The 17,052-nt window shown below is 43.6% G+C and overlaps 2 protein-coding genes across 2 annotated transcripts; one reads left to right on the top strand and one right to left on the bottom strand.

Moving 5' to 3' along the window:
• Window positions 1-7,793: 7,793 nt before the first annotated feature.
• On the top strand, window positions 7,794-11,122 carry s1pr5a (sphingosine-1-phosphate receptor 5a). The gene is made up of 2 exons (XM_063183605.1): window positions 7,794-8,031; window positions 8,506-11,122. The coding sequence occupies exon 2, from the start codon at window positions 8,767-8,769 to the stop codon at window positions 9,967-9,969; it is 1,203 nt and encodes a 400-aa protein (XP_063039675.1). The 5' UTR covers window positions 7,794-8,031; window positions 8,506-8,766; the 3' UTR covers window positions 9,970-11,122.
• Window positions 11,123-11,193: 71 nt separating this feature from the next.
• spc24 (SPC24 component of NDC80 kinetochore complex) lies at window positions 11,194-15,940 on the bottom strand. Its single transcript, XM_063183618.1, has 6 exons — window positions 15,839-15,940; window positions 15,229-15,421; window positions 14,477-14,621; window positions 13,284-13,388; window positions 12,551-12,630; window positions 11,194-11,629 (listed from the first exon to the last, which is right to left on the bottom strand). The coding sequence occupies exons 2-6, from the start codon at window positions 15,389-15,391 to the stop codon at window positions 11,520-11,522; spliced, it is 603 nt and encodes a 200-aa protein (XP_063039688.1). The 5' UTR covers window positions 15,392-15,421; window positions 15,839-15,940; the 3' UTR covers window positions 11,194-11,519.
• Between the last annotated feature and the right edge of the window lie 1,112 nt (window positions 15,941-17,052).

Here is a 17,052-nt window from a genome sequence, read left to right as displayed (position 1 = left end):
CCAGCCCTCTTTCTCTTTCTTTTTCTGCACAAGAGGAAACTGATGAGAGAGATTATAAAACGCCAAAAATCGTTTGTTTCATTTACAGAAATCCACACAGACTTGGCTTTTATCTCCTTGTTTTATTGCTTAAGTTTGCCCCGTAAAACAAATTGTCTGGCGTATGTGTGACGCCAACAACTTCAAGAGTCAGTTTCCTCGTAACTAAAATACGGAAAAACAAGTGGTCTGGATCAAGGTTGCCTGCATGCCTGCATGCAGTGCCCTTCACCATTGTGAAAGAAAAGGGTCGAAGGAATTCATCCTTCTTTAAAAAGCGCCTCCAGTCACATTCTGAACAAGATTTCCTCACGTGGAGCGCAAAAGAAAACCTGCTCAATACAGGGGATTATGAGTGTTTTGTGAAAAATTGCCCCTTTGAGACGGATTTCACCTTTCAGAAAGCGAAGTCATACAGGAGAGACTGACAGGAGACTGTAGAGAGTCAAGTAAACAAATCAGCCTGTCGATCATAATACAGGTTTTACCCAAGTCTCGACTGTCATCTAAAGCCTAGCTGACTCTCCTGCCACAGGCTGTGAAGCAACTGGCTGCATTAGGGAGGTTGTTTGACTAGAGGACAATGAAGGGGCATGTCAGAGCAGCCTGAGATGGATCCAGTTAGGCTAAATTAGCCCGCAAAAACCAACATGTTAAGTCATGGAATACAAAAACAGATTCAAAAGTTCCAGCTTTCCCTCCATCCCATGAAGTCATTTCTCTGAGCTCTAACTCAGTCTTTGGACACGATACTAAGGGACTCAAAAAAAAGGACGCTCCACCTAAACTTGGCATGGCAATTCCAATTTGCAAGACACTCACACAGAGAGCTGTGATCCCTGAGTGGTTTCAGCAGTACATGAGGTGACAGGAGCGTGGTCGGCGGTTAAGGGGGATTTATGACCCCAGTGGACAGGTGTCACAAATTTGGCTTGGAGGGAAAAAAAAGGGTCAAAGCATATGGCCCCTGTGACCACGAAACATACAGGCAGGTGAGTTCTTTGCTAAGCCTTTTCAAAAGTTTAGACCACTTTTGTGTCTGGACTGGATTGATTCCTTGCCATGCTTCCTTGCCAAACATTTATAATTTAAAAAATAAATATTTCCCATGCATATGAAAATGGATTTTGCCAAAACACACAATAAAAAAAACACCCAGTGAAAAGTGAAAGGGGAGGAGAGGCCAAAGCTTACCGCCCTGCTAGTCAGACCAAGAATGTACTGCGTCTGAGAAAAAGGCCAGAAACAATAATCAGAAACTGAAGTGGAGGAAGTGACATTTTGGATGAAGAATGGAAGACACGTTCACGTTTCACCTTTCACAATGCACGGCTTCAGGCAACCATCCAACTGTTACTCACATCAGAATTTCACATTTGCTTTCTGTCTCATTGTTGCACGTGGAGAATAGCATGCATTTAAAATATATATATATTTTCCGACATTTGTTTAATTAGGCCTATGTCAGTGTTTTTGCGATAATTCATGTCTACTTTATTATTACTTTAAGACGTAAAGCTTTCTGGACATACAGTTAGGGCCAGAAATATTTGGACAGCAACACAATCATCATCCTTTTCCACCCTATACCCCACCACAATGGATTTGAAATAAAACAAACAAGCTGTGCATTAACTGTAGACTCTCAGCGTTAATGTGAGGGTGTTAAAATCCATATCGCATAATCATGAATGAAATAGCAACGTTTTTTGTGTGTGTTGCCCACTTTTCAAGGGATCAAAAGTAATTGGACAGTAGGCTTCTCAGCTATTTTCCAGTCAGATGTGTGTTATTCCCTTACTACACCATCACCAAGATGTCAATACAAGGTCTTAGAGTTCATTTGAAGTGTTCCATTTGCATTTCCATATATTTTTACGGAATATCTATGGGATCCAAAGTCCACCTGTCACCATCAGTGATGCAAGCCATCATAAGGTTGAAAAAAATCAAAACAAACCCATTTGAGAGATGGGGAAACATTGAATATGATTAATTCAAGAGTTCAGAATGTTGGAAAAAAATAAATACCAGAGCAACACCAAATTACCTGGCAGACATGGAAGACAAATGCTGTGGATGACAGACATTATTCTGTATCTGGTGAACAAAAGCCCATCTCCCAACTGTTGGCCAGATGTAGAACAGTGTCCAGGTGAACGGTGGATGCATGTCCAAGGCAACAATCAAGAAAAAGATGAAGAACAGTGAGGAACACTTCACCATAGGAAATGCAGAGGGTTTACTAAAAGATGTAAATTATTGATTGCATCAGAAATAGCAATACCAGATTTGGCTTTGCCAAACAACGTCTTAAAAAGACTGTATAGATCTTGAGCTACATCCTATGGACAGAGGAGACAAAAATCATCTTGTACAAGGGTAATGGGAAGAAAGGAGTATAGAGAAGGGAAGGAACTGCTCATGATTCAAAGCATACCACCCAATCAGTGAATCATGGTGGTGGTAGTGTCATGATGAGGGCATGCATATCTGTCAATACTATGTCCCCCTTGTATTTATTGATGATGAGGACTACCAACAAAAGCCACATGATGAATTCTGAAGATTTTCAGGCTATATTATCATGTCATATTAAATCTAATGGTTCTGAACTCATTGCACAAGGATTCACAGTGCAGATGGACAATGGCCCAAAGCTTCATCTGAAAGCCATTAAGCCATTTCTACCCCAAAAAAGTGGAATATTATTCAATGGCCCAGTCAATCACCTCACCTGAGTACGGTTGAGCAAGCATTTCACTTGCTGGAGGCAAAACTGAAGGGAAAATACCCTAAGAATAAGCAGGAACTGAAGACTGTTGCAATAGAGAGCTCACCATAGCATCACCAGGGATAAAACCCAGTGTCTATTGATGTCTATGTATTGCAAATTACAGGCTCTTACTGACTGGAAAGTATTTTCAACCAAATAATTAAAAATCAAAAGTTTGATGTATAAATACTAGACTGTCCAATTACTTTTGGTCCCTTAAAAATGGGGTGGCACTGATAGAAAATGTCATAATTTCTTCACAGTTCACTCGATTTGGACGCAAACACCCCCATATTAAAGCTGAAAGTCTGCTGTTAATGTACATCTCGTTTGTTTCATTTCAAATCCATTGGGATGGTGTACAGCACCAAAAAGATGAAAATTGTGCAGATGTCCAAATATTTGTGGTCCTAACTGTAACAGTGATCTATGTTTAGATCTATTTCTACAGTGAATCTATGTTTGCAAATATTTGTTACAGTATATCAATGTCTTAGCACTTTAATATACCCTATGTCTGTCTACAGTTTTATTATATTTTCAAGCACAAAACCTCCGGTTGGACATAACAGTCTAACGATGACGTTACAACATGTCGTAAATAGACTATACAAGTTTACCACTTGTTGCTCTTGTATGCAAACAAAAGAGGGTTGGGGGCCTCTTGCTGATGTGACCTGTCAGTGATGTTTAAAATAAAGTGAGCAGCGAGAAGTGGCCACACTTCCTGCGTTGAGTAGCTTTTTTGCGTCACAGGGGTAAATGCCTGTCAAGAACACCCAAGAGGGGCCGAGCTAGCTGTGCACCACCACAGCAACAAGAAGCGCTGGAAGTTGGGGGCTTGGGGCGGACAGATTTTGATCTGGTTCTGTAGTGTAGGGAGAGATGCTGAGCTGTCAGCGAGGACAAGGGACTCGGGGGAGGGGCACCCTCTGTGTGCTAATCACACTTGCATGTTAAACAGCCTCAGTGGGTGGTGTGTGTGTGTGTGTGTGTGTGTGTGTGTGTGTGTGTGTGTGTGTGTGTGTGTGTGTGTGTGTGCGCGTGCAAGAGTGGGGTTGGGGGTGGTGGGAGGTGGGGGGGCTGTAGGCTAAAAACTGTCTTTCCCGAGGAGTGATAAACCCCCCTCCCCATGCCATGGGCTATGAGCTGGGCAGTGTGTGGGCCACGGGGCAGGTGAAGGAGGTCAGAGCGCTTGTTACCGCACGCAACCTCACTGCCAACTGGAGAAGGCCCTGGACACATCAAGGATGAGAGGGGCCCAAAACACCCCCCGCACCCGACCCCCCTCCCCTAGACAGGACAGGGGTCTCGCAGCAGGCACAAGTGCTCCCTAAGGTAGAGGAGGCCCTCACAGAGCTTTGGTATGCCTGTGTTCTTTGACCTGTAGCCAAATTTAAACACCAGTGTCTTGACCTTCTCAGGAAATCTATATGTGTAGAGCCAAACATGTAGCGAAGCCACTTATGAAAACAGACCACTTGTCCAATGGTCCAGGTGAAAAAACAACAAAAAAAACCTAACCAGAAAAAAGTTGATTATTTATAGGGAGGTGCATTGTTGTTGTTGATGTTTTGCTGCTGGAAAAAAACTGGCGTCCTTGCAGAATGGCATGAATCACGCTTTCCCAGGGTGTGGCGGCGCCGCGGTGCGTAAGACCCACAGGACAGTGTGTTCCTCTATTGAGCTGAGGCCAGTCAGGGCCGCTGCTAAGATTTTTGAGCCCCTAAGAATAACTGGTCAGGAGGCCCCCCCCTCATAATTAAATAATAATAACAATATCTATTAACTAATAAACATTTGCTTTGTGAAGTAATTCAATGTTTTTTTCATGACATTTTTGGCCAATCTCAATTTAAGAGGCCCCAATTATGGGGGCAAAGCGGTTGGTGCCCCAAGTTGTACTGGTTAGTGCCCTAGGCCCTCTGCGTACTACACGTCTGTCCACCGTCTGCCCTGAGCACAGTACATGCAGTCAAGTCTAGTGTCCAGCAGCCCAGAACAGCCCAGAATGACCTCATAGGTGTTTCTGAAGGATATCCCTCTCCCTTCAAGGCACAATGACAGAGCTTCCTGTTTAAAGAAAACATAAAGCTGGCCAACCAATCACAGCCTTCCCACTCAATTACGTAATTTCAGTTTTAAAGTGGGACCTACATCTTATGGTCACCATGGGGGACAATAGAACTTTGTTGACAGCACAATTTGAATTGTCCAAACACTTCTTTGAATTTAAGGTACAGATCCTAGTGGAGGCGGTCTTCTGGGAAGCCATGGTGACATGCTACAATAGCCTGTTTACATTTTTCATTTAAACCGTTAAAATATAATCGGTTTAAACCTACTGTTTACATGGGCAGTTTCCTCATTTTATCAGTTTATGGGAGGCGCACACAAGACTTGTGTGAAAAAGTGTATTGAAGCCGAAATTAAACAACAGAAGTCTAAGGTTAACTGGAGAAACAGACATTTCGGAGCTAGTCCATTCTCAATGTCTCCATTTTTCCATTATCTTGACTGATTACTACTTTTTGGGAGTGCACGCACCAAGCAATACACGAGTATTACGTAAGTTCAGGCGCAGACGCCGACCTTTGTTGGTCTTTTGTCATCAGCTTATAGGGACATTATAAACCTAATACATTATAATTGGTTTACATACTACAGACACTAAAACGTAAGGAGATGATTTGACTGCGCGATTCACATTCAGTTTAGGCATACATGAAATTAGATTAAAAGTTCACATGTAAATGTGGTTAATGATTGTTATTAAAATGATACGCCAACATTTTTGCCACCACCACACCAATAAAGAAATAAACCGGGATAGATGACTTGTGAATATTCTCAACATTTAGTTAACGCCTAGCAGAATCATACTATTCTGTGGTTTAATCCCATATATGTCTGTGTGTGAGATCACCAACCATTTCATTTTTTTTTTGCCAACACTTTGCCAAAGAGGACTTGGGAGGACATTAATGGTGTCTTAAAATAAAACATGTTGACCTAAGTTGAATTCTTTCCACAGATAACTTAATACCTTTGTGGCAACCAGTACACTATAGTTCAAGTTCAAGGAGTTTATTGTCATTGTCAATGAAGTCAACGAAATTGTGGGTGGAGCAACAACACTGCGTAGTTTGAAGTAGGCCTATAGAAGTAACCAAAAAGAAGTAGTCAAATAAAGTCTAAATTCATGAAGTATATCATGAAGTATAATAAATTAAAGTAAATAATAGTAATAATAATATGAGTATTAACAAATTAATCAAGTAAATCAAAAACAGTAAAATAAAAAAAATGTGATCCTCTCCCCACAATTCAAAGTTAATAACCCAGTGCTGTTGATATTTTTTAGGTGCACACAACACACACACACACACACACACACACACACACACACACACTCTCACACACACACACACACACACACACACACACACACACACATGTATGCACACATGTATGAATACACAAAATCAATAGGATATTACAGTAAGTGCCATCCCTTTAAAAATCACAGAACACCAGTCCAGAGACCTATGTAAGAGCACTAGAATTAAGCAGTCTAATGGCTTCAGGGTACAGGCTATTAGAAAGTCTTGTAGTTCGTGCCTGTAATGACCTGTATCTTCTGCCTGAGGGAAGCAGTTGGAACAGGTGGTAAGCAGGGTGGTGACAGTCTTGCAAGATGTTTTGCACTCTTCGTAGACAGCGTGTGGTGTAGATTGTACCTATCTCTGGGAGAGGTGTCCCAGTGATTCTCTGTGCTGTTTTTACCACACGCTGGAGTGCCTGCTGGTCTGCTTTTGTGGAGCCAGAGTACCACACCAAAGACCCATACATCAGAACGCTGCTGATCGCACAGTTATAAAAGTTCACCAGCAGCGGTCTGGGGATGTGATAGCCTCTTAACTTCCTCAAGAAGTAAAGTCTTTGCTGGGCCTTACCCACGGTTGAGGCTATCTGTGTACCCCAGGACAGATCATCAGCCACAGTCACCCCCAGGAATTTAAAGCTGTTGACCCTCTCCACCACCTCTGAGCCGATGGAGAGGGGTCTGTGAGGGGTCTTGTTCCTCCGAAAGTCTACAATAATTTCCTTGGTCTTTTTGGTGTTTAGGGCCAGGTTATTGTTGTCACACCATGATGCCAGATGTTGTACCTCCTTCCTGTAGTCCGTCTCATCGTTGTTTGTTATCAGTCCAAGAACGGTGGTGTCGTCAGCGAACTTGACTATGAGGTTGGAGGGGAAAGAGGCAGAGCAGTCATGGGTGAACAGGGTGTAGAGCAGAGGGCTTAGAACACATCCTTGGGGCGCGCCGGTGTTGATGGTAATAGTGGATGACATGTGATCACCTACTCTGACCCTCTGTGTGCGATCAGTCAGAAAATCCACAATCCAGTTGCACAAGGTGGTATTTAGTCCCAGCTGGTGTATTTTGGAACGAAGACTGTAAGGCCGGATGGTATTGAAGGCCGAGCTGTAGTCCACAAAGAGGAGATCTCTTCCCATGTTAAAGTCATGTTTTAAAACAGCTCCTTTATAATGTGCATATCAGAGGTGCTGCCAGATGTTTAATAGCAGTATTCTGGCAGAGTCTCTGTCTTTGGATTTTATTTAGTGGCTGCATGTAAACATTTTTGTGAGTGGTGGGATATTTTTCCCCTTGTCTCTGCTCCATTCCATTCTGCAAACATAACAATATCAGTGAGAGTAGGCCTATAAGAGTATAAGAAAACGAGTAAAAACTGAAAACTACACTAAAAATGTTTTGCCATGCAGCTTATGTTTAGCATGGTCTTCAGGCAGACTACAAACAAAGTAACTAGGGCTATTATTAAGAATTGACACGGTGAGCCTGTTTTAGTAGAGAAGAGGAAAGCCACATATTTAAAGCATCTGTGACAAATGAAGAGACTATTTATCGTAGGCCTAATCTCATTACTCATTACGAATTTCAAATGTATGAAGCCCATCAAATTGTCACACTCACTCTGTCGTCCGTGGAGGTGGGAGGTGACTCACAGACCTACTTGAATAACCCACAACCAAACAACGCAACTTTGAGAGGCCAGCCCCCTTCTCCGCTCGTGTTCATGTCCTGACGAAATTCCATGTTGAGTTATTCTCTATTCTGGGACTGAGGACTGTGCACGCATCGTCAGTTTCTTTTCACTAAACTTTACAAGGGACTTTGGATGCGCAAGGTAAGTCGCTAATTTCCCCTTACTGTTTCTTTTATCCTTCCACATAGCTATACGGCGTCTCAAAAACTTTTCAACGGCGTCTTAAAAAGTTTTTCAAACAAGCTCAATTAACGAACCACACTGTTCAAAAATAGTACTTCAGACTGTAATAACTATATGCCAAACTTAAAAAGTGAAAGAAAGCTCATGGTCATTGCACTTTCGCCATATCCAGGATTTATTTTTTCGCTGAGCGACACTGCTTTGATATCAATATTCCCACAAACGTTCCTGGTCTTCCCTTTCATATATTGTACAGTAGAATGCTTTCGTAATGAAGAACATGTACGCTATTGCTAAATAACTTAAGAATTTGTTTTTTTTAACCGATTATCATCATTACTACAAAGATGTTAAGCGTGCGTATTTGGCGATGTTATGCGTGCGCATTTTGGCGATGTGGTACGGTGCACTAACGCATTCTTTCTCTTTCAGGGGAGCACTGTGGTTGTGATACAGGATAGCTGAGCTTGGGGCAAGAAGGAAAATTGATTTTTCATTCTCAAATCATCCAGATTGAACCAACCATTCAAGGATATATACATCACTATACAACGAGGATATAAATTACACGACCACTATCATTTTTTCCCCAAAACAAAGTCATGATTATGACAAGAACTAAGTGTTGAAAGGAGGACTTTTTCCAGCTGTGTTTTTGGTCAATCAAGAAGGCAAAAACTGTGACTAGTAAAGATGGAGTTAACATCGCACATGGCTTACTCTGCTGCATCCCCAATGCCAGTGCCCACAGTTGGCTACCTCAGCATGTTTGACGAGTACAACAGCAACCTGGCCTTGGTCAGACATTACAACCACACGGGCAAGCTCCAGGAGTCCAAGTACAAAGACGGCCTGAAACCAGAGGCCATCATCTTCCTCATCATCTGCCTGCTCATCGTGCTGGAGAACACGGTGGTGCTGGTGGCCATCTACATGAACAAGAAGTTCCACCTGCCCATGTACTACCTGCTGGGCAACCTCACCCTCTCCGACCTGCTGGCCGGCTTCACCTACATGGTGAACATCATCACCTCCGGGGCCAACACGCTCAAGATGACCCCGCTGCAGTGGTTCGTGAGGGAGGGCGGCGTCTTCATCACGCTGGCCGCCTCCGTCATCAGCCTGCTGGCCATCGCCATTGAACGGCACGTCACCATGGTGCGGATGAAGCCCTACCAGGGGGCCAAGCGGGGCCGCATGTTCGCCCTGATCGGCGCCAGCTGGGTGATCGCGGTGCTGCTGGGCGTGCTGCCCATCATGGGCTGGAACTGCATGGGCCAGATGGACCACTGCTCCACGGTGCTGCCACTCTACGCCAAGAGCTACATCCTCTTCTGCGTGACGGTGTTCTCGGCCGTGCTGCTGTCCATCGTGGTGCTGTATGCGCGCATCTTCCGCATCGTCAAGTCCAACACGCAGCGGCTGGGCCTGGGCCCGGCGCAGCGCAAGTCGGGCCTGGCGCGCAAGTCCCAGAAGTACATGGCGCTGCTCAAGACGGTCACCATCGTGCTGGGCGTCTTCATCGCCTGCTGGCTGCCCCTCTTCCTGCTCCTCATCCTGGACTTCTGCTGCCCGGCGCACGGCTGCCCGGTGCTCTTCCGCGCCGACTACTTCCTGGGCGTGGCCATGCTCAACTCCCTGCTCAACCCCATCATCTACACGCTGACCAGCAAGGACATGCGGCGCGCCATCATCCGGCTGCTGTGCCGCCACTGCCTGCTCACCAAGGACGGCCAGGTCAAGAAGATCGGCCTGCCCTTCCTGGAGTGCAGCACCAGCAAGACGGAGCTGCCCTCCCATCGGCTGGGGGAGGGCGGGGTGGAGAACACCGTCTCCTCGGGCAACTTCACGCCCTCCACCGTCAAGTCCATCTACCCCAGGATGTCCAAGAGTTGAGTTGAGTTGGGGGCATGGACAAACTCTTTTTTTGTGCCCATCTCTCTCTCTCTCAGAAATAGGACTTGTTTTCTGTAGCACGTGAACAAAAAAACCAAAAACATGCTGGAACTTATCTGACCTGTTGAATGGAAACCACTCTGAAATGCACTTCATGGCACCACCTCATTGTGTGCCTGTCTATCTTATTGACTCTGATGCCGAAGCATTGGACTTTTTTTTTTTTACATGCAATTCATTCAATTGCATGGGCAGCATGGGCCGCCTTTACAGAGGACTGTTTGGCATGGATTCCACCATCCCGCCTTTTGAATTCAGACTCTAGCACTGACATGTTGAACATGAGGTCACAGTAGGGGCCTCTGAGCTTCATCTGAATAGAGGGTAGGTAGGGACTTCAACAAAGAGCAGCAGCACCACACAACCCACACACACACAATGCACTCAAGCATTTTACACCAGGATATTGTCTAGTTGTTTCTAAAAGTGTCATGTTGTTCAAAAGGTGCAGAAGGGTGGCATGGACATTTGCGAGGACCTTTGCACACAGCACTCCGGTTTTTACTCAGAAACCATGCGCTCCTACAGAGAATGAGAAGCACACATGAGAAAATGACAGGTTTCCGAAGGCTTATTTTTTCCCCCTATTTTTCTGCCAGTGGTCTCTGGGCTTGGCTGTGCACGAACCAAGTTCTTGTGGCCTCCACCCTTTGCGTGGGGTGGTTCGGGACGGCTCCAAAACATGCGCCTGGCAAGCTGCAAGCTCAAACGAGTAAACAGATCTAGTGTGGCTTCGACGGGGCCTCGCTGGGTTTGTGGAGTATGTCGCCGTAGAGACTGCAGAGAGATGGACCTGCCTCCCAGTCTAAGGTCGTACGAAGTCTCTATGCAGCGTTTTTTTCAGCAAATACAGACCAGTATAAAATGTCCTCCACTTGAGAAATGGGATAGCACCAGCAACCATACGACTGCAAGAGGGACAATTTGTGTAGAAGGAACTGCATTTTAACGTATAGGAAATCCTATCTTGTAATGTATATCTATGTTGTGTACAGCTATTGTTGACTGAAATAAGTATTTTTGACTGAATACGTTTACTCTTAAGTTATGTAGCATTTTGTAATATATGTAAAATAAATCTTTTGTTCAATGATTGCTTTGTGGTTTGATTTCTCACATGTCAGGCATACTGTACATCATCAGAGAAGACACTTCAGAAAGATGTTGAATTTGTGATCTTTTACTGTTATGTTTTCAGAACAAAAAAACAAACAAACAAACATTTACAAGATTAAACAGCTCTGTCATGAGAACCCATGTACAGAAAAAAAAAGATTTTTGATCCACAAAAAGGAACTCGACACCAATTTGACACTAACAAATTCAGAAAGGGACGCCATGACACCTAGTGGTCTAAACATAAAATGACAAGTAAACCTCATGAGTACAAAATGAGGTTGTCTTATAGATACAGCTTAAATAGTTTACAAAAAAGCATTTACACAACGAACATTAGAAAGAAAAGGCAAAAAGACGAGTTAGTCGACAAGTTAGATCCAGTCTGTGCTGACAAGAGCCCAAAGCTTATCACTGATCTCAGTTGGTGAGAGTTTAGATGTGTCAATGTTGATCGGGCTGGCCAAGTCTTTCCCGTAGTGAACTGAAAGACAATGGGAAATACAGTTAAGATGTAAGGAGTGTGTGTGTTTATAGCACGAGTGAACTCTATACAAAGTACACCAGTTTGTCACACACTGCTGCATTGTCTGATCTAAATCAAGACTTTTCAGCCAACCGGTTGTTTTATTTATTATAGAGGTTAGGAAGTTTCTACAGTAGCCTTCTACAGTAGCCTTAGAATTCTAGTTTCTCTATATGGAGGTGTGTGTATATTCTGGGCTTTTTGCATACTCAGTGGTGCTGAAAATTCCATTTGGGCAAGCCACTACAGACAGTGGTACTGCATACAAAAAATACAAAATCCCAACCTTTTAGACATAAATGACAACTCTCAGGTGTCAATAGCAAAAGTAGAGCACACAATATTATACAGCTATTGCACAAGTTATTCTACAGTACCAAAATGTGGTAGATAGACTGTGTTTTTAACACAAATTTGATTCACCCAGAGTAAGGTACACTGGTCTACTGGTTAGTGAAGTGACATGTGACCTGTATTGGAGGCAGAGGTGTATGAAGTAGAAGTAAAAGCACTCTTGCTGATGTAATTACAAGACTATGACCTCACAGTTTATACACCAGCTATTCCACTGCGCCTAACGAAGGAAACACTGACGAGCAGGGTGCAATTTGTAGGGGGGGATTGTCCCCCCTTCTGGTACTGATATCACTTCTTTTTCCACATGATTTTAATCACAGCTTCATGTAATTCCATTCATATTACTTAAAATCTGAAACATATCTCCCTTCTGGTTTTTGGACAAATCGCACCCTGCTGACGACTACTTCTACTTGTAATCTATTAATCTCTGATTGGAAGCTACTGAACTAAATTGAACTGTTTATGAGAAAGGATACTTATGAAAACCTGATACAAAGGCATTGCATGAGTACCGCTTACCTCCTTTCAAGATTTGTCTATTTTCTCTGTCCATCTCCAGCTTCATGTGTGTGACCTTGTTGTAGAGCTGCGACTGGTATCTGAGACAATAGACAGACAAACACAGTTGACATGAGATAAGTACAAATACACAGTCTTCCTGCGCAAGTAGGCTAGGTCTTTATGTTATGAAATTAGGCCATGTTGTGATCGCTTCCAGAGTAATCGTTTTTTTTAGGACTTTTATTTGTGCTTTTGTGTGTGTGTGTGTGTGTGTGTGTGTGTGTGTGTGCTTCCAGAGTATTTTTAGGACTATTATTTGTGTGAATGTGGGAATTGCATTGTATTGTATGAGATGGCAAATAACAAAGACTTACTCCTCCCCCTCTCTGTTTGACACCACCTACTCTGGGCCAATGCCCAATTGATCCAGCCACACCGCAAGCATGGTGCGTTGAGTGTTCACACAGCAGAGGGGATGATTTCTGATGTAATATATTGAATATGTGTTGAGTATGTGGAATACATTCAACATGTATTGAGTATGTGTATAGATGTGTGGGTTGGTGGTGGGTGTTCACATAGAGGGGGTGATTTCTGATGGAACATATTGAATATGTATTGAGTATGTGTAATACGTTTGTATATTGAGTATGTGTATAGATGTCTGGGTGGGTGTTCACATAGCAGAGGGGATGATTTCTAATTAAATATATTGAGTGTATGTATAGGTGTGTGGGTGGTGTGTGCTCACATGGCAGAGGGGATGATTTCTGTGGTGTCCTCGTCCACCTCCTGCTCCAGGGCCTGCATCTCCTGCTCACACTCCTGCAGGTCCTTTAGCTCCCTCTGCAGGAACCTGCCGGGATCCACAACACAACAGGAGACCTTATGGTCACTATGGACTCGTACAGTATGCACATCAGCACTGAGAACTAGACCTGCACACAGTCATCAGTTTAACATGTGATCCATTTACCATAGCCGGTGTAACACAGAAGCAGGGGTTAACAAACAAAGACAAACAAATACTTGTACCGTACCAATACATAAATGACATAACAGAATCACAGGGGGGTATTACACACACACACAAAAAATGGTCATGCTTTGAATTGCTCAATACCACGCAAGTACTTTTCCCCCAAAATGTTTCCAAATGTATTTTACAAACTTGTATTAACTGGAAAGACAATATCTGGATTTGCTTTTAACATCTTTGGGCCAAAGCCACACTAAATATAAGTATGTAAGAGCAGAGTGTCTCTCTTGGGTGCTTTAAGTGATACACAAGCATACGCAAATATGCAGATGTGTCACATATACACCTTTATCACTAGTTCTGTGAATTAGAGAACTAACTGAATGAGATTGAATATATTAAAATGCTTTCCCCTTTTTTTCTGTTCTGGAAACAATTAGCGTCTTTGGTATGACAATTTCTGAACTCTGATACTTGCAAATGAGATCAGTGTGTCTTCTTAAGGCCTCCGCACACTGGTTCCGAGAAAGTGCAGAGCACTGCTCTGCCAATGTTCGATTCCACTGTTTTCAATACAATCCTGCATACCGGCACTGATGTCCCTGGATGTCGGCTGCCGATTACGGCAGGGCTCTATTTTGTCGGCGCCACCCATTCATTATCCATGCTCTGCTGTGATGAAATTGGCCATTCATGTTTATAGCACGTCTGCGTCAGTGTGCGGGGGTAACCGAAAATGTCGGAACCGATAGTGCTCCGCTGTGCTGTCGGAACCGGTGTGTGGAGGCCCTTACTGTGACCAGTGGGATAGCACAGAATTAAAAATCCCAATTAAGACATCCCAAAAACATCCTAGTATGCAGAGCCGGGAAAAGCTGCTGGGTGTAGGGCTGGAAGTAAAAAAAGACAGAAAGAATGAAAGAAAGACAGAAAGAAAGAAAGAACTGTGAAAAAACAATACATACTCCAACTCTGAGTCTAGGTTCATGCTTTGGGTTTGCTTCTTCTGAACCTCCCGCTCCAGTGCAACCAGCTCTTCCTGCATCTTGGTCTTGGCCCTCTCCAGGCCCATAAGAGTATGGCCAGCTTCCTCTTCCGCATGGGTCAGCTCTAGTGGAAGGGAAAATAGAATAATAACATTCACTGCATGGCACCAAATGTGAACAGAGCAAAATAAACCAAGACAAGCAAAAGGCTTGACAGATAAGAAAGATAGATAGATAAATACAAACAAAAAAGTAAACTTACGCTCAATAAAAGACATCACCCATATGCCAATACAATAGGGCGTGTCGATGCAATCAAGCCGGTGTGGCAGCTTTTGTGATATGCACCGGAATTCTCATCCGCCCTGTATCTGCTTGTAGACCGAGTAAAGTTAAGTACAGGGTACAGTTGGGGTAAATCAAATATACCTGTGTAACAACAAGACTCTGATCTAATTCCAAAGTGTAGGCATAACATAAATGACAGTCCCAAAACAATTGCTGACCATATCGAAGATTGTGTAGGCCTTTATGTTGACATTCGGTTCCTGCCATACATTTGTCCCACATCGCTTGCCATAGCCTCGTACAAGCAGATGTACATGCGGATGAGAATTCCGGTGCATATCACAAAAGCTGCCACACCGGCTATACTTAATTTATCCTTTCCACCCCCCTGGTGCGGCATTATTACTGCACTGGCATAGTATGTGAAATAAAGTACTATTTACCATTATGGTACTGTGTGATTGTCTTCATGGTGTCAGTGTGGTGATCAAACAAATGTTGCGCTGTATTTCGTATACGTTGCGCTTCTGCAACGGCTTCACTGTCATCTAGCATCATCATAAACGCCTTTAGAGAGTCCTCCAGATCTTGCGGTTGTAACGCCATTGTTCCCGTCGGTGATGTTTGACAGTGGACCTAAAGAAGAAGTCCCATGCAAAAGGTTTGAGTTTGTAAGACGGGGTTAAATGTTATTCATGAACCATAATCAAAGATACAGTAACAGTAACGAGAATTAATTCACGGACACCAATCACCTCCTTATATCAGAAATACACATTTCCCCAGATGCATAGCCTTATAATACATGCCAATAAATATGGTTTCAGGATGAACATTTGACGAAAGTGTATTTAGAAACGTCAACAACTCCAAAACAATGAAGCCAGCTACATTGCTCCGGAACATTGACATAGACGTATGTTAGTTCATCGCACTACACACACAATACACAAACAGTTGGCGTTCTTGCATAATCGATCACCGTATAATTTTACACAAGCACACTGTTAAGTGAACGTAACGCTTTATATTTTGCCAAGTTATAACACATACCTCCGATTTTCAAATGCCCCCGCGCGTTGACTTCTTCTTTACTTCCTGCAGTCGTTTTCTCATACTGGGAAGGAAAAGGGATCACATCGCCCCCTGCTGGTACCAAAGAAGGTGGATCCACCTTCTTTGCTGGTACTGAGCGAAATTGGCCAAACTCACAGCTGACACAGAGTGCGTTGCAATATGCGACCTTGCCTCCTCCACTTGCTTCTCTCCTCGTACCAGGAAGTAATATGTCATGATGACATCACTGACAACAGCATTATATTTCAATATCTTGCAAAAGCTCAATTGTAGAGTCTTTTCCTCATTTCTAATTGGGATGGTGAATGAAAAACAGTCCCTCAAAAGTTGTTGTGGCTAGGCTGACAGCTGGGAAACTTTATCGTTTTCTCCACGGAGGAGGGGCCAGGATGCGGGACGAGGAGACAAGCGCAAGTGGAGGAGGCAAGGTCACATATTGCAATGCACTCCTAGACTAGTCTAGGTCTGTGCTCACAGCATACAGCACATTGTTCAACCAATCAGAAGGCCAGGACTGGGAGGTTGAAAATCCACGTCTCGCCACTAGTGCCTACCACATAATTTCCAAGAGGTAGTTCTGATGACATAACTGTTCCTCAAGATAGGCTACTGTTGGTGCAAGAAGCTTGGCATTACGCATAGGGTAGCCTGCTTCCAATTGTCATTTCGGTCGCTGGTCCTCCCGTTCACTGAGGCCCCCAGAACAGTTGGTCACCAAATAACCCGCGAGTCAATAAGGTGACCAGCTCAGCCATGGATTCGAACCACTGTTAGTCATGCTTAAACTTTTTTAATTTTTAAAATAAAGCTGCACTGTGTTAGCCTGGGCGAAAGTCACTGTTGACTCAGTCTGGCAAAAGCAAAAAGGAACCTGTCTCCGTGGAGGGTGGGAGAGATGGTCTGATCTTACTCTTCTGCCATTTAAATTCATTGGAGTTCCGAATTCAAATTAAAACCCATATTGTGCCCTATTTGCATGACTGTTACGATACAGCGTCACCAAAGCATACAAATAACAAAATATAAGTGTGCATATAGTTACCTTAACCAATCAGTAACAGACTTCGCAGGTGAGTTCTGCGTCACCACCCTCAAATGTTTGCTGATTGGCTATACACTGAGAGAACCGAGCTCGAGGCTTTTGCCAGACGATGTGTGTGGAGTCAAAATCTTTGGGTGGAGAGAACATA

Source organism: Engraulis encrasicolus, chromosome 2 (genome assembly GCF_034702125.1).
Source record: "Engraulis encrasicolus isolate BLACKSEA-1 chromosome 2, IST_EnEncr_1.0, whole genome shotgun sequence".
NCBI classification, from domain to species: domain Eukaryota; kingdom Metazoa; phylum Chordata; class Actinopteri; order Clupeiformes; family Engraulidae; genus Engraulis; species Engraulis encrasicolus.
The sequence above is the reverse complement of the archived record's forward strand: the minus strand, read 5'-3'. Positions and strand labels throughout refer to the sequence as shown.

What these genes read in the sequence shown, in the direction of transcription:
- s1pr5a (XM_063183605.1), top strand. Translation starts at nt 8,767, where the DNA reads ATGGAGTTAACATCGCACATGGCTTACTCTGCTGCATCCCCAATGCCA.
- spc24 (XM_063183618.1), bottom strand. Translation starts at nt 15,391, where the DNA reads ATGGCGTTACAACCGCAAGATCTGGAGGACTCTCTAAAGGCGTTTATG. An exon ending in GAAATCATCCCCTCTGCCAT is followed by an intron (nt 12,631 to 13,283) that starts GTGAGCACACAC and finishes CTATTGTCTCAG; the next exon opens with ATACCAGTCGCAGCTCTACA. An exon ending in TAGACAAATCTTGAAAGGAG is followed by an intron (nt 11,630 to 12,550) that starts GTAAGCGGTACT and finishes ATTGTCTTTCAG; the next exon opens with TTCACTACGGGAAAGACTTG.